The sequence below is a fragment of the Balearica regulorum genome, chromosome 29 (assembly GCF_011004875.1).
Source record: "Balearica regulorum gibbericeps isolate bBalReg1 chromosome 29, bBalReg1.pri, whole genome shotgun sequence".
Classification (NCBI taxonomy): Eukaryota; Metazoa; Chordata; class Aves; order Gruiformes; family Gruidae; genus Balearica; species Balearica regulorum.
The window spans coordinates 525,849-550,856 of NC_046212.1; the positions used below are offsets into that span (position 1 = coordinate 525,849).

General features: G+C 50.1%; 1 protein-coding gene across 1 annotated transcript; it reads left to right on the forward strand.

The window, feature by feature from the left end:
* Positions 1 to 4,817: 4,817 nt before the first annotated feature.
* Positions 4,818 to 23,041, forward strand: FAIM2 (Fas apoptotic inhibitory molecule 2). Its single transcript, XM_010311426.2, has 12 exons — positions 4,818 to 5,169; positions 6,761 to 6,941; positions 9,912 to 10,015; positions 10,176 to 10,240; positions 10,996 to 11,049; positions 13,389 to 13,439; positions 13,993 to 14,032; positions 14,555 to 14,592; positions 15,775 to 15,862; positions 16,403 to 16,498; positions 18,357 to 18,410; positions 20,231 to 23,041. The coding sequence occupies exons 1-12, from the start codon at positions 5,155 to 5,157 to the stop codon at positions 20,378 to 20,380; spliced, it is 936 nt and encodes a 311-aa protein (XP_010309728.1). The 5' UTR covers positions 4,818 to 5,154; the 3' UTR covers positions 20,381 to 23,041.
* Positions 23,042 to 25,008: the final 1,967 nt, after the last annotated feature.

Genomic DNA, 25,008 nt, shown 5'->3' on the forward strand with positions numbered 1-25,008 from the left:
GAGAGGAGCATTGGCAGCTCCTCCAAGACCTTGCCAGCAAAGTCCAGCATGTGGAAAGCATTGCTCTCTCCTGGGTGGGGACTGAGCTACCCGGGGAGCTCTGTGGTCCTTTTTGCTGGTCCGATGGAGCTCATAAATTTGCTGCAGTGTGAATCCAAGAGGGGCCAGGTCTCGCTCGGGACGGGATGGGACACAACACAGTCATCCACCAGAAGCTCAAAATCCCACTCAACGAGCACACACCAAGTGTGCAAATCTTCCACCTTAGGTTACTGTGGAGAGTAGGAGCCCTGATCTCGGATGAGGAGAGCCTGGTGCAAGATCGTACAGACCCAGATAGTGCAACTCAGGTCACTCGTGGTATAACAGTGGGAGAGAAATCTACAGGCAAATGGGCAAGTTTCAGGAAATGAAGTTGTTTTCAGCAAGGCAGGCATCAATCTCCCGACCTAACAAAGTCATTTCTGCAGGGATGTTATGGGAAAGATGTGGTTTAAGGAGGAAAGCGAGGAAGGAAGCAGCTCGCCGGGAACTCTGGAGATATGTGAAGGAGGAAATGCAAAGGTGTTTGCTCGCTCAGGGATGTAGGCAAGGAAAGCAGATGTCGTGGACCTGGAGGACAGAGGACACATTACAAGCTATTCCTGGAACGTCATTAGGCCAGATGGGAAACCCCTTCACTCCTAACTTTGAGCTTCCAGGATAGCACCAACAAACCTGGATTTTAGGCCAGTTTCAGTGCTGGAAATTTGGGCTGTGAAACGCAGCAAATCTCTTTCCCCCGTGTCTTCTCCCGGCTGATTGCCTGGGTCCTGGGCGTCACGCTGCTGCGTCACCCCAAGGCCACGGGTCACTCGTTGTATGGGCTCATAAGAATTTAAAAAATCCCTGTGCACATCCCTGGATTGTATTATATAAAGTTCCTTCATAATAGTTTAAAGAAGAAACTGCACAGTGGCATGAAGGTGTCACTCCAAGTGTCACCCAAACCTGTTCTGTTCCCCCACTCCCAGTGAGGCAAGTTTGCATACTTGTGCAATTCCTTTCGTTTAACAGCATCAAATGCACATGATGGTGGTAAGAACATGTTCTTCTGGCAGCGATGAGTGAAATGCACTCCTGAGCAGCTGAACAATTTAATCCTGGGGAGTGCCTCATCTTTATATTTATCTATTTGTTTGGCTGGGGTATGCACGTGTTGTTGTTACTCTCTGACGTGGTTTGTGGGTATCACGGATTTTGCTTCCGTTTATTTTTTAACCTCACCACTGGAACTTGTTCCCTGCAATTCACTGAAATCACACGCTGCAGCTCTGGAGGCATTTTTTTAAAAAATAAATAAAATAGGGCAAAGTTTCTCAAAGCACCCAAATCCTGGCACTCTCTTAACCCTACAGCATGGGCAAACAACTGCAAGCAACCAAGAAGCTTAACCAGACAATAGTCCCCAGCTGACATGCAGCTACAGCCCACCAGTGGGCTTTGAGCCCTCTCTAATTAAAATACTCTTCTGAAGGCTTAAATTAATTTAACCCAGCAGCTGGGGGTTCTTGTGGTCAGGTGTGACAGCTCAGCCGGACACAGTTTGCAGGATTTTCTTCAAGGCAATGGAAAACTGATGGTATAAAAGGGGGTGATGGAGGGTTGGGGTGTTTTTCTCAGCTTGGGCACTGGTCTCGGTTATCAAAGTCTGAGCTAGAGAGTGATGCTTGCTGCAGAAGCCAGTGGGGAAAACATCCCACCTCCACCAGCTTTGGCTTGTCCAGCCCCTTATATTGTACGTTAAGGGAGAATTTTCTCTGCTCTTCAAGAACTGCTTGGGCTGTTTCAGCTGAAGCACTCTGCACAGAGCAAGAAGGTATATGTTGCCCAAGGAGAGAGAGATATTGGCACTTAGGAGCAGTTTTCCACCTCTGATGGAGGTGACGCTCTGGGGTGGCTCACTTGGGGCTGAGGGGTGGCGAGGGCAGGGCTTTGCCCCTCGAGAATAAGGGTGCTTTTATTTCTTTTATTCTTCCAAGCCCCTCTTCATGTTCACAGCTTGCCTGTTAATCTCCTATCTAGGGACTGAGCCTGGTGGCGGGATTTAGCATTAATAATCCAGGGATAATTCAGCAGCCTGAAAGCCTAGGGTAAATTCCTGGGTTTTTAAATTTTTTATTATTGTTATTTTTTAAGTCCATGGTGGAGCATTCACTGCTAGTGGGAGCTTTTCCCTCTTGGGGATGGGGGAAAGAATATTTACAGAGGGCTCCTGGGTGTGCCATCATGTATGTTGATGCAGCAGATCCCTTAATTATCCCATCAGGTTTTCTTTACCTTGTTTTTGATGTGATTGAGTGTTCAGCAAAGTTGTTTTAATCCCTGTGAAATCCCTTGTGGATTTGGCAGGGTGTGGCCTTGACAGGGATTTTTTTTTTTTTCTTTCTTCCCCCCCCCCCCCCCATGTATTAAAGGTATGTCAGTGCAGGCAGATGGCTGCCTCACATGGCCCGATGCTGAGCTGGACCAGCGGTTGGTCGGGGAGCTGGATGGGGGATGTTGAGCGGTTGCTATGCACGAGCATCACAATCTGGAATCTGGCTCTCGTGTGTGTTTATCCTCCTAAGGCATCTGTGAGACTGGGAAAAGAGAAGATCTAGAGAAAATTGCCTTCTTGGTAGGACTTCAGCACACTTAAGAGCTTCCAGCTCAAACAGGAAAGCAAGGAGCTAGGTTTGGAGCAGTCTTTTTGGTGGAGAAGAATGGTGCCCGCAAGGGCTGAAGGTCTCTGCTTTTCACTGCTGGGCAGAGCTGTTCTTGTCCTCTCCGTGGCAGAGATGAGACTCGTTTCAAGCCTTGCAGCCCATGGGCTCTCCCAGCTCATTTTCCTGGCTGCAGAAAGACATGATGGTTCCTCAGAGCCCCCTGAAAACACTGCCTGTTGTGTTGGATTTGTTTTGGGGCTGGGCAGTGAGGGAAGACTGAGATACCCTCTGGGAGCTCGGGGTGGGAATGGGCCTTCTGGACACCAGGGTGGTGGGGAGGGTTGGTTTCTCTTCCCTGCTGCTTTTTATTGAGATGGAGGCTGTTGTGGTAGGCAATGCCATCTGCTTTTCTTTGAGGTTTTTTCCTTTTCCAGACCCAGTATTTAACTCTCTTGAAGCACCTTCAGCCTGGGATGGAGCATTTGGGGTCCTGTGTTATCCCCCCCCAAGGAATCTGGCTGGGTCAGGGACTGCAGCTGGGATGAGCCCTTCTGGAGTTCGTTAAGCAAATGGGTGTCTCCTCACCACAATGAGAAAACCTGCAGTTTCTGTTCCCAAGTCCTTGACCCCATGGCTCATCCCATGCTTGAAGGGGGTCAACAAGCCGGAGCAGTGAGAACCCCACCTGCTGGGTTGAGTTTCTCTCCCTCACTGAGGACCTGCCCAGTTTTATGCCTCTGCTCAACCTCGAGGAGAATAAAAGCCCTTGAGGAGCTTGTGGTTAACAGGCACTTAATTGATTCTGAATAATCCTGACAAGTTTTTGCAGTCCTTGCGGTAATCACCTCTCTTTCCAATTGAATAGCTCGGGCTAGGTCTGTATGGATGCCAGCTGTACATTGCTTGGCTGCATTCTTTTATTTCCAGCTCCTGTTTTCCTTTTAACCCTTTCATTGCCTGCTGCTGTGCAGAAGCTGGGAATGGGGATGGTCTTTCCATCCTCCTCTTCCTGCAGACATCCTATTCTTCACCTTCTCTAGGACTGTATTTAGGGAGCCTAAAATGTGGCAGGGCCTTTTTTTCATGGCAGACTAAGCAGATAAGCTAATTTATTTTTTGTACCTGTATTATAGACTTAGCAAACGAATTAGCAATGTGATGCATGCTTATGGCATGACAAGCAATACGTGACTTGAAGGGGCTGGGGAAGGACCAGAGGGATGATGTGGAGAGCTGGGATGCGGGGGCACAGCTCCTAGCCTGCGTGTAGTCCAGAACCATCTGAAATTGTGCTTTCGTTTTGTGGGAACACAGTGTAAGACAGCTCTGCTGACACCTCTCATTCATCACAAGCCTGTCTCTCCATGTGTTTAGGTAGAGGGTGTGCTGTGTTTGTACTGTTTCTCTTCCTCTCTCCTGGACAAATTTTCTGCCCATATGAAGCATTTCACTGTGTAAAGGGACCGTTTTTTTTTTCTCTCCTGCTGTGGCTGGGTGGTAGGAGGAGATGTCTCCATCTCACTGTACCCTCCAGACTGTAATTCCCCCAGGTCCTGACATGGGGGGGGGGGGGGGGAGCAAAACCTCATTCATTTTGTGCCCCTTCCCCAATCTGGGCTGGGAGCTGGATTCCCCCTTCAGCCCTCTCCTTTGTGGGGCTGAATTAATAATATCACTTCAGTGATAGGGGCTGTGTGATGCTCGTGGTCTGCTGGCTGCCCTGGGACACCTCCAAACCCACCTTGTGGGGCTGAATCAGTCCAGAGAGGACAACACGTGTGGGGCAAATGAGCCTTGTCCTCCCTGTCCCCTTCCTCCATGCAAAGCCTGGAAATGGTCAGGAATGGAGCCAGGGCTGTGTGTGATTCCTCCCTCCTGCTCTCATGTTAGAGCTTGGCTCAGGCCTCCCCCTCTCCCCCAGCGGAGCCTCCAGCCCCCCACGATGGCCCTTGTTGCTGTGCCGGGCTGCAGCAGGGCCTGCAGGAGCTGCTGCTCCCTGGTCCGTGGGCAGCTCTGATACGCAGCAGCTGAGAGATGCTACAGCGAAGCATCTTTCGTGTCTCCCTCCCCTTTGCAAGCCCAGCCCCGCGTTCAGCATCTCTGGGGCAGCTGCTTCCCACTCTGTGGTGTGGGACCCTGCTGCTGCCTCCCCAGTGCCGTGTCCGCGCATCCTCCCCATCGCTGCCGGTGGCCGCTCGCCTCTGTTTTAGCTGTTTCTTTCCCGGCTTCCCCCTGTGCTGCAGGCTGGGAATGGTACGGTCCTCTCTCCAGCGCCCGTTGCTCCGTGGATGTTGCTAGAAGGTGAAGGCATCAGCGCAGGCTGCGGAGGCTGCAGCGGTTGCAGCCAGACCCGAGACATCCCGGAAAAGGGGGCGGAAGGGACCCAGTGAGGAGGATCGTGCTCAGCTTCGGCCCTCTCCCTCCTGCTGCTGCTCGCAGGGTCCGGCAGCATCGTTAGCGAGGAGCAATGACCCAGGGGAAGGTAGGTGGGAGGCCAGTGCTGGGATGATGAGTCGTCCTGCTTGTATAATTGTTGCATGTTTTGATGGCGAAAGTGGGTTGAAGGGAGGGGATTTAAGGAATAAAACAATTGCTGCGGAGGGGGGAGCTGGGTACCTGTGCACAGCCCGGTGCGTTGGCCCCTGCAATGGGGGTGTTTTCGGCAGAGGAAGGGGATGGAGGGCTGTGTCGTCGTGAGGTTGGGGGCTGTTTTTCTTGGTGCTGGATGTGCAGCTCAGCCCTGCTGTTGGACCTGTGGCCGTTTCCTCCACCTGTCCTGGATGTCGGGGGAGCGCAATGGAGTGCTTGTGCTTTCCCATCCATGCCCCCAGCAGTTGGCACCTGCCCTGAGCACCTCATTCCTGGTCCAGGGAACTCTGGATTTTTGGGGTTCTCCAATGCTCTGAGACCAGGGGAAGGGGGGGGGGGGGGTTAGGCATCCTCTGCCGCACAGTGCACCATTGCCATGACAACGATGCTGGAGGCTGCTGGATGCAGGCAGCACTGTCCCTTTTGTATCTCCTTAGGTATCTCTGAGGGTCTTGTATGATATTGGCCGCCCTATACCCAAGGGCTGTGTCATGAAGGACAGGGTGAGGACAGTCCCTATGAGGTGGCACACTTATCCCGATGCAGCTCATGGTGCCCATCCCAGCCTGGTACCCTGGCTTTATTTTCAAGGGCCTGTTACACCTTTAATTAAAGACCTTCTTACAGGGACTGTGCTGTCTGTTGCAGTGCTAGTTAGTCCGTCTGCTTCATTTCGGACTTTTTGTGGTTCCAACCCTCCATTCCTGTGATCCCTGATGCTGAGCTGGCAACCCCTTTGGCAGCAAGGGCAGGATACCAGGCTCATAACTTACCCCAGGATAACAAAGATCTGGAAGGTTAAATGGGTAATGCTCCTGAGGAGATGCAAGTTCTCAGGTAGCCTGAGGCTGGCTCTTTGCTGGGATTTCATAGTATTCAGATACGGGATCCCAAGTCCCATAGCTGCATCTTCAAACTATGGAAAGCAGCAAGGCTGAGCTTCTGATGGGCAGACAGCAACAAGCTAGAAGAAAATGTTGGTGGGCCATACCAGAGCGCTTCCTGGGGGCCAAGAGAAACTCCCCAAAATGTGGGTGTAAGTGGAAATGGAGGAGGTCAGGATTTTCTGCCCAGTAACTGTAAGCTCCTTTCTTAAGGGGAAATTTAAAAAGAAGTAGGCTGAAAAGCAGAGAATTCTTTGGATGCTTTGCAGTGTTACTTATGAGCCACAGGTCACCCTGGGCAAGGCTGCGTCTCCCCTCAGACCTGGTTGCCTATAACTTTTCATCCCCTTTAACATGTCAGGTGTTTCCCCACCTCTTGCCTCAATCACATCAGAGGATGCTCCTTCCTGGGGGTGCAGGGATGGGCCCATTGCCACCCCACAGGAGTTCCTGGGTGTCCTTCCAGTTCGTGATTCCTGCCTCCAACGGAGGGATGCCCAGACCTCTGTCCGTGCCCTGTTGGGTCCCCATTGCAGGGCAGTTTCTGTGCTGTTTTTACAGTCTAATCTCTCTCTTCCCTCCACTCCCCTTTCTGTGCAGCTCTCTGTGAACAACAAACCCCCCAACTCCGAGGGGCAAGGGGAGAAGAAGGACAATGCCACGGCTCCACCAGCTCCTCCAACCTATGAGGAGGCGACAGCAGGAGAAGGGATGAAGTCTGGTGCTTACCCTCCTCCCCCATCGGTCCCACTCCACCCCAGTTGGGCATACGTCGACCCCAGTAAGTCCTTCTGTGGCTGTACCCAGGGTGAGCCCCTTGCAGAGGGAGGAGAGGGGTGCAGAAATTCCCCCCAGACTTGTAGAGAAGAGGGGAACCAGGGATGGTCCTGGTAGAGCTCACCCTAGAGCTATAAGCCATGTAAGTCCATATCTATATGTAAAAGCCATTTCACCCAACCACTAGACCACACTGTCTTCCAGAGGTGGGACTAAACCCCAGTTCTCTGTCCCTGCTTTGCTTCCCAGAACTGGAATAGGAAAAATCCCCTCTCCCAGCTTGCTGCACTGGGCAGTGCCACCTCCCAGGGCTGGGGAGAGTCCTGGTGCAATGCTCCCCGCTCTGCAGGCAGCAGCCCCCCCTCTACCTCCTGCTCAACCCCGGCTTTCAAAGAAGCTGCTGAACTGGCAAAATCAGCGTCACGGCATCAGTGATGTCTGGCTGCTGCGAGCTGGTGTTCAGAGCCAGTGGAGGTTAAAACGCTGCTGGACTTGAAGGCTGAACAATTCAGTTCCAGCGTTGATCTGTGTGGCCAACTCCTTGGTAAACAAACAGCTTTTCTTCCCTGGGTGCTGCGTGCAGCTCCTGCTTGGTCGTGACAAGAGGACAAAGGCTCGACTGTGCCCGAAACAGGGGAATGGCTGTGTAGCGGCAAGCTGGGATGGACACAGGATGCAGTGGCTGGCAAGCAACGCTGCTGGGGTGGCCAATGGCTCCATGAGCACGGCTTGAACTGCAGAGGGACTGGATTTAATGACTCCCGAGTCCTCTCTCTGCTCAATCCTTTTCCTCTGTTCTGCTTTGCTGACTGTTCCATCCTGCAGGGATGGAGATGTTTAGGGAAGGGGAAAGAGCAAGCTAAACCCCTCTGAGATGTGTGTGCCTGCATGCTCCAATGGTTTCACAGACTTTTTCCATTCTTGTTTGCCTTTAGAGGTCAGAAACAGAGGGGATAAATAACCTCCCAGCTTGCTATAACAACCATCTGGGTCTTTCTACTGTCATGATGAATTAGGATGGGTAAAGCCCAAATGGGTTAGGATGCTGGTATTTTGGGTATCCCGGAGGACTTGTTTAGGTGATGTGTCATCTCTCGTCCCCTCCCTGACAAGTCTGGCAGGCTTTCCTCTCTGCAGCTCTGTCCTGTGCCCTGATCCCTGCTGGGGTTTCCCTGTCCTGTGGCTCCTGCACCAGGGTTGGGGTGGGGGGGACACATGCTGTGGGGCTGTGTCTAACAGCTTATATGAGACTGGAAGTAGCTGGAGAGAAGTGACATGTGTTTTGGGTTGCTTTAATAATGAGCTTGGGACATGCTCTCTTGCTGCCTGAGATGTGGCCATGGGTGGGAGGTGACGGGTGCTGGGGACAGTAGGCAGGGAGGAGGAAACCCCCTCCATTCCTCTGAGGCATTTAGGTGCCTAATTTAGTGTTTAGATGCCTTGATTGCTTTGACGCAGGAGGCATTGAAGTGTCCCGGGGATATGGGCCTCAGGTGCTCTCAGCCAGCGTGGGCGATGACAGATCTCGCAGAAACACAGGGAGGACATGCTGCAGGAGTTTCATCTCCACTGGGGTGTAGAAAAAGGCACGAGAGGTTTATTAGGCACGAGAAGAGCACGAGGGATTTATTTCCTGCCAGGGGCATCTTTAGGATGAGGCTTCTGGAATAAGAGTAAGCAACCTTTGACCAGTAAAATGGGAGAAATCTAAGACCAGGGCCTTGAGTTTGGCTTTCCTGGTGCCCGCAGCCTGTTCTCTGAGCTTGAGAGGGTCTTTCCTCCATCTGCCTGAAGGATCTGAGTACCACTGAGCTGAAAAGCTTTGAGAAGGAGGGGAGGCATCTGTCAAACAGATGGGAACACATGAATATATAGCTGGTATAATCGCATAAGCCTTGATTCTATAGGAAACCCAAGTGGGGAGACTGTTAGTAACACAAAAGGGGATGTTTGCAAGAGAAGCAAATAGCACAGGGGAACAATGCGTTAAGACAACTGAGGTTTCAGTACTTGTTTTATTTTTTTCTTGAGCACAAGGTTCAGGAGATGGAGAAGGTTGATTCTTACATCTAATTTGTGCAGCTGATCTTAGCAGGGAGAAGCTGCTGCTTTGGGTTTCTCCTTGCACCCTCCCTCCCCTCCAATATCCTCCCCGCTACCTTCATCCCTGGCTGTCGATGCAGTCGCCTCCCCAGCAGGCAGAGGTTTTCCAATGTTTCCCTCCATCTCCCTCTATGCTGCACAGAAAACTGATGCTTTCTGGTCCAGGCTTCCTCTTTGCCCATCTGCATGGAACCTCCGGCAGCAAGAGCTTGTATTGCAGAGCCCTCAGCAAAGCAGAGCTAGGTTGTGTGGTGCAGTGATTTTTTGGGAAGGTACTCTCAGCAGTAGCATCAGGGATGTTTCCCTTTGCTTAGGTTTGCTGCTAAACTGCTCTCCAACTCCCTGCATGGAAATCGGATTCAGGGACAGACCTTATGGAAAAGCTGGCTGTAACAAGGTTCCCTCAGAGGAAAGGGCACACTGTTGACATAAGACACGATGCAGACACAGCCTAAGCTCAGGCAATTACAGAGCAGCGAGGGAATCCTCCTGCACCAGAGTTCCTGATGGGGATGACTGAGGTGCTGAGTCACAGCCCCTCTGGGGGATGCTTTAATATTCAGTGAAAGGTGAGCAAGGATGTGATACGAGCCCTCTAATTGCCATTAAAAATACAGTGTTACCATAGACAGGAATTAATCCTGGTGTCCTTGTCATGCTGGAGTTTGCAGAAGTGGTTTCCCCACTCGTTCTTGGAGATGGTCCTAATAATATGCAGGAGCAGAAAGGGAGCAGCGTGCCTCCTAGCATGCCTGTTTTGCAGTACAATAAGAAAACCTTGAAATTCGGGGCTCTTGAGCTGTAGTTGATCGCCGGGGTCAGATTGAGGGAACTGGGTGATGGGAGCTGATCTGTCTGGCTTCTGCTTCAGGCACGAGCCCGAGCTATGGCAGTGGCGGGTACCCAGGGGACACAGAGATGCTGACGTCCTTCAGCTGGGATGACAGGAATGTGCGCAGAGTCTTCATCAGGAAGGTAAGGGCCAAGTCTCTCCAGGCTCAGCCTTCCCCTGCAAAAGTAGGAGACCAGCTCTGAGACCCTGGGGGGACCTGGCTGCAATGGCTTTGCTGGCTTCCCCAGGCTGGGTGGGAAGCAGAGAGTCTGCAGGTCGCCCACAGGCTGCCTCTCGTTGCAGGTTTATGCCATCCTGATGGTCCAGCTCTTGGTCACTGTTGTTATTGTGGCTTTCTTCACCTTCTGGTAGGTCTCTTGTGTAGCAGTATTGCTTGCTTTGTCCTGTGTATGACCTGCCCTTGAACTATCTGTTATTTTGGGGTGTTGTCTGTTATGTAGATACCTGAATTTATTTATTTTTTTTTCCCCATGTGGTCCAATAGAAAAACAAAACTGAGGGAACTCTGAGAGATCCTTTAGTACTTCTGCTACCTTTCCCACATGTCCTCTGGATGGTGCCTTGTCCGTTCTGGGTGCTATTCCCAGCCAAGAGGCCTGGGCTGTTTGCCCTTGAGTATCAACTGCTGTATTTTTCCTTTGGGAGTTATCCAGGCCATCGGATCCCAGCCTACCTTGGCTTCGGGGACTGGGTTACCTCCCGTTGCAGAAGCAGATACCCCACGCTCAAGCAGCGGCTGTCTCTGGCTCGGATGATTGAGCATTTTGGGCATGTGCAGCTCACGTTGCCTCCAGAATAAATAATGAATCATTGTCAGCCTGAAGATTTCAGCTCCTTAATCACTTCTCAGAGAAGGTTGCTCCCCGAGCAAGCCCCACTGTGTAACTGATAACAGCAGGGCCGTCTTTCCGACTTGACAGGTTGAATTTCTTTCCAGTTGGTCAGTCTGCTGAGTAGATTCAACTATGTTGATTTTTTTTTTTTCCACATACCCCATGCTGCATCACTCCGTATGTGTTCCCAGGTTTAATTTAGCAGCAACCTGTGAAGTAACTGGCTTTTTGATGCTTTCTGCTCAGCATCCCTTTTATCTGTCTTGCAGTGAGCCGGTCAAGGGGTACATCCAGACGCACGCTGCCTGGTATTGGGCTTCCTAGTGAGTATCTCCGTCTTCTCCTATGGCCATGTATGCTCCAAGCAGCTCTGGATGTGGCTGTGGTGATGTGGAGACACTTTACAAATACTTTTGTATCTTGTGTGTGAAGAATTGCACTAATAGTGTGCAAGGGGAGCTGGGGAAATTCATGGATAACTCTGAGGTGAGAAGATAAAAAAATCTCACCTAAATGAATCTGAGACATGAGATATGCTAGATACCTCCAAATACTTCCAAAAGAAGCTTGCTGCTCTACAAACCAGGGTCAAAGCAAACACATGAGTATTGCTTGCAGAGCAAACCAGGTAAAACTGGGAAGCTTCCAGGAAAACAGCACAGAACCCAAACATGAGACGTGAAAGGGTGCCTAGGGTACCTTAGAGGCTTAATTTTGGGATTGTCCCATTGGAAGCAAGGAGATTGCCTGAATTTACATTGCGTGCCTTGATATGTAACAGATGAAGCAGGGTGCAGGCAATGTTAATGGGGGGGGGGGATGCATTTGGGGAGGGATTAGGATGTTTGTGGGGCTGTCATGCCTGTGTCTTCATCACAGAGCTGCTCTTGGTACCCAGAATTTGGAATTCCATTCATTAGTCAAGCCTGGTCCAAAAGGTCAGCTCAGAGGTAGCGTAGGCTTGTGCTTCAATGCATTAGTATGTTTGCAGTTGTGCTGGTTTCCTGGATGCCGCTTGTGTTAGTGCTGCTAATTAAGCAGGCAGAGTGTGCGATGCAATTGTCTGTGAACAAGGCTCTGTGAACTTGACTTTAATGAGTTCACACCCAAATCATGAAATGTGTCCAGGCCCGGAGATGAGACACCAGCTTATATAACTTGGAAAAAAAAAAAAGACCCAAAATAGCAATAATAGAAGGAAACTGGCATCAGCACGCCTCTTTGACCTTAAAAGAAAACAATGTGCTCCTTGGCCAGTTGCTAGGCTGGAGAAGCGGTGTTGTCATGTAGGGGGACAAGACCAAGCTCTGCTCAGGTCTATGCTTAGACCTGTGGGTTCATCTCCTGTAGCTTACTGGACAGCACTTATATCTTTCAGTAGGAGCAAACCTGTCTTGAGCCAACTGGGGTAGGCTCTGTACTTGAGGCACTTAAATTTTGTCTGGCCCTTCACCTCCCAGTGAGCCAGTGTCTCCAATTGCTTGTCCTGATCTGGGTCTGGATCTTTCATACACAGAGACCCCAACTCTCTCTCTCTGTAAAACAGAAGTGGGTGCCTTAGGGTGTTTTCCTACTGTCAGGGTGATGGCTCAGAGGGAATAAAGCAAGAGCAGATGTGCAACAAGGGATGCAAAGGAGATGGACACTCTCTCTTTGGCTCTCTTTGCTCCCTACGTGCTTTCTTTCCACCTATTCAGCCGTGTCCACTCCAGCTTTCCTGGTTTCCCCGTGGGAGAGCGATACTCAGGTTTATCTCTGGTGCATTTATCATGACCCGTGGGTTTTGCCGTCATGTTCATTTATTAGACCGAAGGTGAGTGGCTATCGTGTAGCCATCGGCATGCTTGGAAGCTGCTTTCCCCCCGAGGCGCTGGGGGAAAGCAGGTAAGCAGGTTCCCGCTGTGCCATGACCCATCAGCAGCTGTGGAAAAACACCCGGGCTGCGTGATGTCCAGAGCAGAAGGAGACCATCCCTCAGCTGTTGGATTTTTTTTTTTTGCTTTGCTGAAGGGTCAAGTCATGTGAGATAAATAACTTTCCTATGACCTGGGGATGGCTTGTGCAACAGCATATTAGGCTTGGGTCTGTGAGCTTCACTGACTTCGAGGATCCTGCTCCTGTTGAACTCTTCCTTGAGTGCTGGTGCAGTAACATGGGACCAGTTCCCACCGACGACACAGACCTTGCCTCTGGCCTTAGGCAAGTCACTCTGACCACCCCTGTGGATCTTGGTTGAAGTGCTGCTGAAATCCCAGCAGGATGCCTTGATCCCACCAAGCTAGGAAGTGCCTGGAAATGGGGGGCAAAGTCTGGCCACCTCTGTATGAGCGATTCATGCACTGATGGGGCATCAACAGCAAACACATTTGGGTGCTCTATCTATCCTGGACCTGAATGCTACCCTTTCTCTGCTCTAAAACTGTTGTTCAGGTTTTTCGGGAGCGGTTTGCTGTCCCACCTCAGAGACTGGCATAAGCAAAGTAGGCAGCTGTGGGCAGAAAACAGCTTCAGTGAGAGGTAGTAACATCCTTGCTTCCTACCCAGCCGCGACTTCTGGCACGATGCTTGCATTTTAAATTTGTCAGCTGGGGACTTCTCTCCTGCATCAACACACAACGCTTGGGTTTTCCTCCCTAAACTGCCCTCTTTCTTTTCTTTGCAGTGCTGTTTTCTTTGTGACCTACTTGATTCTTGCTTGCTGCTCTGGACCCAGGTAAAATATTTTCTTTCTGCATTTGAAACAGCCCTGTGAAATGAAGGATGATTATTTTCCTCTTGTTTCAAGCATGACCAACAATGTTGCAGAGGTGGGATGGGGTCATGCTGACACAGTGAGGTAGGGACTGAGGTGGCAGCTGTATTTTCAGGCCTGATGCAGTTGTGGGTTGCTGCAACACAGCGTTAAAACTTGAAGTCAAATTGCAACTGGAAAGGAAGCTATGCTGCAGCCAAAACTGCACTGCTGTATGGCTCCAAATGCTCGTCATTAAATACTGCAGAGGATGGTTGTCTGTGCTCTCAGTGGAGCAGGACACTGCTGGCTGCTTTGCTGGAACATCATGGGGATGTTTGCCCTCTTGGTCTAGCAGCACCCCAAATACACTCTCATTCCCAACAGGATGACTGTCCCCTTGCACCACCCCTGCCACTTGCTGCACAGGCCATTAATTATATGGCATAATTTATGCAACCTGTTGTGCAGTGCTGTTAACTACCTCTGCTCTCCGCATCGCAGGGCTGACCAGTCCCTGTTTCTTCACTTGCAGGAGGTATTTTCCATGGAATCTGATCCTGCTGAGCATCTTTGTAAGTAGCACATCTGGACAGCGTCTGCCCTGCCCCTGCGCCAAGCCCTGGGTTTCATAATGGCTCCAAGCAGGAGAGACGTCTGGTCTGGATTCCTGCAGAAAGCAGGAATTTCATCCTCTAATTGCCCTGCACTTGGGCTGAGGAGCTGTAATTGAACTAGACTGTGATAAGCAGGAAAGAAGGGAGTCTCTGTTTAAAGAAAATAAATAATAAAATCAATGCCTGTGGTGGCTGGTCAGTGGTGGGAGCTGGGGTAGGGTGCTGGAGTCCTGTGCAAGAGGGGTAGAGGAATGGAGAAGGTGGGACTGCTCTCAGGGTGGTGGCCTGCCCTCCCTTTAACCTGCCCTGTGGATATTAATCACCGGAGGATTAGAAACTATGCAAAAATTGCTTCTCTTGATCATCCATTTAAGAGGCTTCACTGCCTTTATCGTCATCACTGTAATAAAATGTTTTATCTGTTGCGTGTCTCTCCCTGAGACATGAATGCAGAAGTAATGTGGTTCTCTTCCCTCCTAGACACTCTCCATGGCTTATCTCACTGGGATGCTCTCCAGGTAGGTTGAGCGTGTGGTCTCTGGAGGTTTTCTGCTCCTGTGTCCTGTATCTTCCTGCAAAAAAACCTTCCCTACTTCTGAAATACGTGGGCCACCTGCACTCTCTGGAGCTGTTCCAGCAGCCACACAAACCCTCCCTTTTGGAAACACTTTTTAAAGAAGCTCTCCAAGGTGACATCCCCTTCTCTGTCACAGCTGGGGCAGCACAGCGTAATTCCTGACTATGTTAAATCCTACAGGAGAGCACTAGAGAGCCAGGGACAAGGCAGTGCCTGCACGATGGGCTGTACAGGATGACCATACACTGTCATCTCACCTTTTCCACTAAGCAGCACTCTAGCAGATGGGGCTGGAGTGAGACAAGGAGGTTTTTTCCAGCAGTTTCAGGGTGGTTGTAGTCTACAGCTTGTTCCTTTTTGCTTGTGTTTTTACTGTTACAGCCTGCTCACAAGATCAGCGCTGGTTCACGTGGGTCCCTGGTGATGAGGTAGATGAGCCAGTGGGTGTTGATGGATGCATGCTGGGGACAAAGAAAGTAGCAGCTTCAGCAACTCGGAGAAAATACCAGTGAGCTCACTCTCCAATAAAACCAAAGGGGAGAGTGGGGACTGGCTTTTCTTAGGGCTGAGCCTGGTGCTGTAATCAAAATCAGTAGTCAGACATACACAAAACTATTACCTAAGCCTGCAGTGTCTCTACCTCTTCAAATCCATCCTTCCTTCCCTAGGGTTTTCCAAGACCCAATTCCCTGTTACAAGTAGTAAAACAGTGGCTGCAGCTTTCTGATTTCTCATTGTGCTGCAATTGTATTTGTCATTCTACTTTTATTACCTCCAAGTTTGAATCCTCCCCCTTCCCCATCTGTCCATGGACAGATAGATTTGTATAGTAAGTCCCCATCTTAGCTGCTCATGAGTTCCCAGGAGACCTAGACATGTTCTCCTACTCACCCTCTCCTATCTAAAGCAGGAGAAAAACCCATCTAGGTTTTTTTTTTTTTCCCAGTGTTTTCTACCCTTCCCTTTTTAGATTAGGGGGGGCATTGATAATTTCAGTGCCGTTGTGCCCCTAGGACTCATGCTTTCCCTGTACACCTCTGCTAAGCTTCTGCCTGTCTTAATCCCTCCTTCCACCTCTCCCTGTGGGAAACACTGTAAAGTGGTTTTGCTGTTGATTTTGCAGTTACTACAATACCAAGTCGGTCCTTCTGTGTCTGGGGATCACCGCCCTGGTGTGTCTGTCTGTCACAATCTTCAGCTTCCAGACCAAGGTGAGTTTGTGCTGATCGGTCCCTCTGGGAGAGGCATCTGCTGGGGTAGGATGCAGGGTGAGGTGGGAGGGGCAGGTCAGTAGGGCTCTGGATACAGGAGCAACCTGAGGGATGCTGGCATGTCAAGTGAAGACTTCAGGAAGATGAGGACAGATGTTGGGGGTGAGGGATGTGCCAGGGGTATAGATGGGGTTGGAAGATGCTAATGTATGGGGGTAAGCTGGGTTTTTTTGGAGGGTTAGGCTGTGGGGTACAGAAGGACACTGGCACAAATATGTATGATGGGCTCTTAGATTTTAGGTATGTGATGGGTACTGAGTTCTTGCCTGTGGCAATAAAGGGGACACGGTGTTTGGCTTGCCATACAGATGGGTCTTGGGCTATAGGACCTGAGATGCAGAGAAAGCAGTTGCCATATGACAGCAAGATGGGTGTGCTTCTGGAGCGTCCCTCTCTGTGGACATGGGGAGGTTTGGCTCCCCGTGCTGCCCCCTGTTCCAGCAGTCTGCACTTGTAATGCGATGTTCTTTACCTCCACAGTTTGACTTCACCTCCTACCAGGGTGTCCTCTTTGTGATGCTCATGGTACTCTTCTTTGGTGGCATCATCCTGGCTGTGATACTGCCCTACCAATACGTGAGTAACAACCTGCGCCTCTCCTTCCTTGCCCCGTGCCATCAGTCCTGGAGCAAGGCTGGTAGCTGATCGGCCTAAAGCCGGCAAACTCCAGGGCTTGGCTTGGGGAGGGGTGTGCTCCCTGTTCTCCAAAAACATGCAGAAACACCAACAGAAAGAAAAGGCAAAACCAGGTGGCTGTTGCCTGGTTGTTGTACAATCAGATATTGGATTGTAGGACAGCACTGGCCTGGGGCTTGAGGAAGTTTGCTTCTGTTCCTGGAGCTGTGTAGTGACCCCACAGTGGGTCACATCACCTGTTTGTGCCTCAGTTTCCCCTCCAGTAAAACCAGGGTAGTGAGCACATTAAAGCGCTGGCCTGCTCAATACAAAACAGGGCTCCTGCCTCAAATTCATGGCAGGACTTGGACTCTGGGCAAGTGCAGTGGGGTGCCTGTCTGCCCAGACCTGGCTGTATTCATGCTAACAAACAGCAGGCACCGTCCTGCTGTATCTAAATCCTGAGGCTCAAATTTCTCAGCAATAAGCACCTCTGGAGGGTGATTCAGACCCCAGGGACAAGTCCTGATGATGAGTGACCCCCTTGTCACACCTCCAACTGCTGCCAGCAAGTTGCCTCTTGTGTGGGTCCAGCCCCCTCTTTCACCCTCCCTGGTCACAGCTGGCTTTAGCTGTGCCCAGCTGAAATCTTGGAGCAGCTTGTGACCACACCTGATAGAGGGCTTGGCGTGGCAGCACAGAATGTCTGGTCTCCATCCAAGAGTGTCTCATTAGGTGAGTCGTCATTCAGGCAAGAGCCTGACAGACCCTGGAAGATGCTGATGAAAGAGGGAAGGTGTGTGGGGCTGTGCAGCCACCATTAATCACCCTGAATTCCTGCTTGCGCTGGAGACTGAGGCAACTGGCTTTGATCTTGGCAGCCTTTAAGTGACCTCCAAACCCTTCACATCTTACGTGGCTTCTCTGGGGACCTGAGTCATACTTTAAGGGCCAGACCTACAGGAGGCACTCCCACTGGTGCTAGCCCTGGAGTTGGTCTGATGATGAACAAATGTACAGGCTTGTGTTTCCAAAACCAGGAGCTTGAATTTTGGTTGTCTTGTCTTGAGATCCACCTCTCCCCTGTGCAAACGTGAGGGTAAAGCAGCTTGCAGTGCCAAGCCACTGCCATTAAACTGTTGAGACAACTGCTCTTTATCTTGCAGCTTGTCAAGATAAGCATAGCTTGAGGCAGCCTTGTAATGAGCTTGTCTATCTGGGGAGGCAGGCTTCGATCTCCAAGTTGAATCAGCCGTCCATGTGGGCACCTTCTCCGGGAATACAGGGAACTTCTCCGTTAGTGCTGTGTGCACTAACACAGCAGGTTTGGTCTTAATTCCAGTGAATTTTCTGCGGTGACTCCAGCAGATGAACACATTTAAGTTATGGTTGTTAATTAAAGCTGGGTCTGGCTCTTGGAAACGTTTGGTGCTTCTACCAGTGGCATCAGCCTTGTCTGGGTAAATAAACACCTAGGGCTGCTGCAAAATATGCTTCCAGCAGGATAGTGCTAAGATATTTCCACAGAGACAGCAGCTGTGTTGAAGGAGGCTATTTGGAAACACAAATACCTGATCTAGAAGCTTATCAGCCAAGTAAACACAATGGCCACAGTGAGAGGGGAAACTGAGGCACGACGACCTGTTTTTTTGCCATGAAAAGGTCAACAATAGAAAATGTGTTGGAGCTGGAAGTGGTGCAAGTCTACCCTGGGCTATTAGAGAGCACTTTCCCTAACTTGTATCCTCCACATGAGAGCTAAGCCCTCTTCTGTGTCAAGTCCTAATTAAGCACTCACTGATGGATTTGTTTCTTTTAGGTCCCCTGGCTCCACGCGATCTATGCTCTGCTTGGTGCCATTATCTTTACTATGGTAAGTGGTGCTGGTCGGGGGGGCCGGGAGTGTGTTGGCAGGAAAAATAAGCAAATAAGCAAGGAGTAAATGCTTTTAGCCTCGAAGGGTGCTTGGAGAAGGGAGAAGAGGGAGTTGCAGGATTGCAGAGAGCTCCACATCCTCAAATGCTTTGTGAATAGTAATTATTGTAGTGACCTCAGCCTTATCCCGAGAAGGTGTTGGTGTACGTGCAGCACTGGTGCAGAGCATGGTGTGATTGCGCATACAGCATGGGTTTGCCAATACTAGGTGTGAACAGCAGAAAGCGTTGTAGGAACAGGGCGAAAGGCAGCTCTGGAGTAGGAAAAGCAGAGATTAAGCTTTGGCACAGCAGTGGGAGCTGGGCTCAGAGGGAGCCTGGGGATGAAATGAGGCCGCAGAAGTGAGCAAAGTCAAGTCAGGGCTGGCTGAGCAGGAGTGAGGTGAGGACTGGGTATGAGTTTGACTAACAGAAACAGAGGTACAGGAAGACAGTGAGGGGTCGTGGTTTGGGATTAATGTTCATTACAGGTAGGAAAAGCCCTGAAGCTGGGCAGCTCCTCCAAGAAAAGTTGAAAAGCCTGGATTCATTCCTTCAACTGCTCCCCAGCAATTCCTCCTGCGAGTTTCTTCCCAGAGCAAGTCCCAGCAGTGCCGTGCTTGCTGTTCAGGTGTGGGAGTTGTCTGGGAAGATGCTTGGCGTTACCCTGAGGTGGGGGTCAGGAGGAGGGCTGCCTTGGGCTGCAAGGCGGTGCCCATTGGGCACGTTGTGAATAAGAATAGTTGAGCAATTTCATTTATTGGCTATAAAAATAATTTCAAGTGAGCTCGGATATTTCTCCTGTGATTCATGATTAAAGACTGTTCTGTAAAATACAAGTAGGCTAAACATCTTATAATTACCCCATAAACTTCAGTCAGAACCTCAGCTGGTGGAGTCTATTGTGCCAGGTTTGTCAGCTCAGCCTGACAACATCTGGGAAGATCAGTTGTTATTTATGACTGCGGAGGGCAGAGGTGCCAGCTGACCCCAGGCGACGGCAAAGATGCTCCGCCAGCCCTGAAGAGCTCTGTGCCAAGGTGTCTGTCACAAGCTAGGTTAGCAGAGGGAGTAAAGGTGAGATGGGAGAAGATACTGGGCTTGAAGTCATGCGACGAGGCGCAGGTCTTCTTGCAGCTAGGCCACCAGCCTGCCTTGTAGCCCATATTTGTTCCTGTGAGTGCTGTGGCCCTGCAGGCAGGCTGGGCAGTGGATTCCCACTGTGATGGCTTCACTGGTAAAATCTGCCCTGCACTTAGCTGTGTTTGCACCTCAGAAAGGTGTTAGCTCCCCTCTGGGTCTGGCTACCTCTGCAGGGCTTGGTGATGCCCGCGATCGGGGGTTTCTTGCTCCTTATTGTTCTGGTGCAATGTCATGTTGGGTCCAGGTCACCCTGTTACCTGGCAGGTGTTTCTGAACTGGGAGAAGACTGGGAATAACAAGTCGTAGGGACTGGCTGAGGAGGCACTGGGAGAACTGCTCCAGAGCTGATCCTGGGACACATTTGGGATGGATGAAGCATGAAGGAAGTAGGCCTTGAGTAAGAGTTAGGCTCAGGGTTTGACCATCAAGAGTGAAATGAAGGAAGGGGAAAGCTGCAGCTTGTTCAGTGCATTGTTCTGATCTTTTAAATTGCAGTTACAGCTCAGAAAAAGTGGCTGCATTTTTGTTCTGGGTACAGTGAAGCAATTGGCAGAACTCCTGTCATTAGAGCACTTCTTGCCTCCCTGTGCCAAACCTCCACGTGACTGTCATTGGGTTTCCTCCTCTTTCCTCACAGTTCCTGGCATTTGATACCCAGATGCTGATGGGGAATCGTCGGTACTCGCTGAACCCAGAGGAATACATCTTTGGAGCCCTCAATATCTATCTGGACATCATCTACATCTTCTCCTTCTTCCTCCAGTTCTTTGGTTCCAGCCAGGAGTGAGTGCAGCAAAGCAGTATCTTCCCTTTGTTGGCAAGATGCAAGTGTTTAAGAGGAAAAATTTAAAAAAAGAGGAAAAGAGGGTTAAAACAAACAAAACTGAACGCACCCTTTTTGGCCCATTAGCAGGCTCCATTCAATCAGCTGAGCAAAACCCCTGGGTTCCTTATGCAGCTTGTATATATGCTGTTAGGCCTTTGTGACCCAGAAAGCAAAGCAGGGCTTAAGTGTTATGTCTCTTCTGCTCCCTCGGCTCCTACTGAGATCAAACCAGACCAGAGATTGGGAGGCATGAGACCAAGATCCTCTTTTCCCCAGAGGCTGTCAGAGTTGCCTGTGTTGTCTTGCACATCGTGGGATGTTGAAGTGCTGAGAACAGCCCTGCGAAGGGAAAATAACACTAAGGGGAGGAGAGTAAGGAATTTATCTAGGATCCTGGCAGGAAAACTAGCTGAACAAAGGGAAAAGGCTAGGGAAATCCCTGTGTGTCCCCTTGTTTCTCTCCTGCATTCATTTGGAGCCTTGTGGCCTCTGCAGAGATATATTCCTGATAGTGCCCGCTTTTAGAAGTGCAGAGCAGGGGATCACGTAGTCTGGATGTCCCAGCAATCAGTCCTTCAGGTGCAAGGGAACCTGTTGTTCAGGACGTGCAGCTTCTTTGAGGACATCCCCAATGCCCCTGCAGAAAGAATTCTTCTATATCCTTTGCATCTGGCTATGGGGCTGAATGTGTACTTTCTTTCCTTCCCAGAGTGGGACAGCAGAACTGCCAGCTGTGGGCTCACTTCCCCACCCAAGGGGGACACATATGTCACTTTTCTCTCTGAAGTGTGGCTCTTCACCTAGGAGGGTTGTGACCCCACGTAAGGATTACTGGCAGAGAAGAGAGGAAAGAGGCTGAGTTTCAGAGCCCAGGCAAAGCCAGGCACCTTCTGATGTGGGAAATGGGTGGCTGAGATCCTGTGACCCGTCATCAGAATCTGATGCCTTCACAAAATTCTCTTGGTTGCTCAAGATTATTGGTCCTAAGTGGTCACTACCCAAAGACTGAGGCCAGGTGAATGCCCGCTGCTCAAAATGAGCACTGCTTTGCAGCAAACACCAATGTTGCCTCTTGCTATTTTCCAGTTTTGCTCCCCCAAACCGGGATGTCAGTGAGAGCACTGGATGCCTCCGAGTGCTCAGGTAACTTTCCATCTTCCCCTTGCTCACATTCCCCTGTTTGGGGATTAGCTGGCTAATTTCTAACTGTAAAGCTCCAGGTGGAGATAAGAGGCCTTTTGCTCTTATTTAAAAAGTGATCCTTCCTGCTGATAGAAACCCGTATCTTCAATCTCTCTGGGAATGCCAGGGCAAGTGCGTCACTGAGCTGCCTCTAGCAATCCCTGCGTGTTAGAGAGGCTATGCCAAAACGCTCTGTACCGCACATTCCTCCTCTGCTGCTGCCCTGGCTTTTACCCTTCACATGTTGTATCTTCCTGTCACACGTGTTCAGTGCCCCGAGCTGGGCAGAGGAAAGTTACTGTGCAGAGAGTAAAAATGGTTCAGCCCCTCTGTGGCTGTGCTGACCTTGTCCGTGATCATGCAGGAGCAAAACTGATGCCTTCCACCTCACCACCTTCCCCAGAACAACAACAAAAAAGCCAAAATCTTTTTTAAGGATAAAGGAGACTAAAGTGATGACAGCATTAAGTCCATGACCCACTGATTTCTGCAGCGCATTGCAGAGAAGAAATAAGGGCTTTGAATTACTGAGCAAGCGGAATTGGGAGGGGGCAGCATGGGAGGCACCCTAAAAGTTTAAAGAGGGAATTTTCTGGCTCAGATCCATGAAGGCACTTCTGAAATATCTTAGCAGATGGGCTGTGAAGCCATATTTTTGCTCACAGCAAAAGGCCTTGTAGGTATTTTTGCTTTCCAGCTTTTGAAGAGGGAGAATGGAGAGTTATGTGATGAGTTACTGACTCTGAAATAGTCCTAAACCTCTTCCTCTGGAGGACAATCTAGACCAGAGCTCTGCAGCCCCTCTTTCTGCATTGGGACTCCTCCAAACTGGCCCTGCATGACCTGGGGAGGAGAACACGGATCTGCAGCCCACTCTGGATCTCTTGCTCTTTTTCCTTCTGGTGTGGAGTAACTTTGCCGCTACCTGAACTGCTGCTACATCCTGGCTTTCTGCTCCTGTGTGGGAAAAGCTTGCATGGCACCTGCTCCATCTCCAGGTCACCTGAGCAGGGATGGCTTGCTGCCCTCCCATGCCCCTCCACAGGGCTCCCTTCTTGCATGTGTCCTGGTCCCTCTTCTGTGCTGACCCCATGGCTTGCTGTCCGTCCAAGCCAGGCTTACCGAAAGCACTTGGACTGAAGCAGTGAGTAATATGTACGTGCTCAGAGAGGTGGAAGTCCTTGTGAGGCCAAGTAACACAGGATTAAGGGTGGGATATAGCTACAGGCATGTTCCTCCTGGGTTCCCTGACCATCTGTGTAGGGGAAGTGCAGGGCTGCTTCTCTTCCTCTGTGTGGATTTCCTTTATCTGAGGTCTGCATCACTGAGACCTGGCCTCTGTATCCCCCTGCTCCATTTGTCCAGCCATTCTTATGATTTCATTGTAAATAGGATTTTGTATTTTCTCTGAACATTGCTAATAAATTGTTGCAAAACTGTTGTTGTTGTGAGGTCTCCTTACTGAAGTACAGGTGAAGGAAGGTCTGGCTGTACAGCTGGTGCTGCATCCCCTTAAAACAGAAAACATGAAGATCACCATGGCATGGCCCAAAGTTTTAATAGAGACCAGGCTGTCCCTTCCCTGGGTATAACTAAGGAACACATCCTATACAAAGCAATAAATTACACATGGCTTTAGCATAAGCATCACAAAGTATTTGAGAACTGAGGGCCAATGGGCTCCTTGGGTGAGGATCCTTTTCTTAGACTTGGTTTAAGTGGCCACAGGACTAAAAAAACAAGTAAGCAGGGGTAAGCAAGTGTTGTAAGCAAGGAACCTCCTCAGAGGGCATTTTCTGTAGCTCTGGTGAGCAACCTGACATACTAAGCTTTCTCTAGAGTCAATGGGGGAAAATAAATGCCTCTGGAGAGCAATTCAGCTGACCTAAATTAATGCCCACATGGGGAAGTGCAAACTCATCTCTCTCAATCAGCTCTGAGGGGCTGATTAGTCCAGGCTGTCAGAGCTCTCAGAGAGAAATTCCCAACTGCAGCATCTTGTTGTAACAGATCTTTGCTCTTTGGAAGGAGGTGTGCCCAAAAGGCAGGTGTGAGCTTTGTTTCCCAAGAAGTGTGGCTGAACAGTGTGGTACAGCCAGCATGGGCTTTCCTGCCCACAGTTGCATTTTCTGCAGCAAGAAAATACTTTGCCCTGTGTTTTGCTGGGTAATGTTCTGCTCTGGGACAGCATTTGTGGAAAAATAACTGAAATGGAGCATTTCCATGCAAACAATGAGGTGGCCATGAGCATTTATATGAGGAATCATTAGTTGTTCCTGTAATTACCACAAATGGGATAAAAGGCTGATGATTCAATCAAATTTCAGCACTTGGCTGTTGAGGAAAGGGCAAAAATTCATATGGCTTAAAGTAAAACAACTCAGAGGCAGAATGAAGGGATGTGGGGTAAGGGAGGTGATGGGGAGATTCATCAGGGTGCAAAGGATGCTGGAAAGAGGAAGGGATGGTGCTGTTTCCCATGCCTACAGCAAACAGGACAGAAATTTGGTGGCCCTAAATACAACCAGGGGGAGTCAGAGAGGACCTCAAAAAAACCTGAACTGGAAAAGGGCAATTTTTTTTTTTTTTTACTTTTGCACTTCTTTCTGCTTTCCTTCCCTTCCCATGCTTGGGGTATTTTGAGGAAGGATGGACTCTTGATGCCAACTCCCCACAGGCCTTGCCAGGGTGCAGGGTATCCCTGCCAATCTGATCCCCACCAATCCGATCCCTGCTTTCTTCTTCCATGGCAAGGACCAAATGCAAGAAGGGCCCCGATTCAGGCGGGAGCCATTCACCCGCATTCCTGAGCTCCTGGCGCCCTCTGCTCTTCATGCTGTAATAAAAAAAACCAGCATCGTATGAAATCCAGGTTCCCTGTGTCAACTTGACCCTAAAACCTTCCCCATGCCAACTCTTTCCCTCCTTTAACTGGAGGCTTTCATTTTCTTCTGCTGTAAATTTTCCTGCTAGCTGCCTGCTTATGGGCACCTGGGCAATCCCAGGGCAATCACGTCTAAATGTGATTTAAATAACATTTATATGTTTGTTATTTATTTTTATATGTATACGTTTAAATAACATATTTGTCAAAGCTTTTATAAATAGGGAAAGCGCTGGCCAAGGTTGGTTTGCCCAGATTCAGGTCGGTTTTGACACCTGCACTGAGTGAAAGCAGAGATAAAATTTCTGGCTTTATTTGACACTTTGGACATAGGTTGTTTCTTGGGGGTGTGGCTCCTCCAGGGACCCTCTGCCGAGGCGCCCTGGGCAGGGGGACCCCACGATCGCCCCCAAAGGCCTGTGTCCCCATGCTAGGCCGCAGCATCGCCATGGCAACGCTGGGGCAAGGGGCAAAGGTGACACCGGGGTAGTTGGAGCCGTCCCTCTTCGGCCTGCCCTGGTGT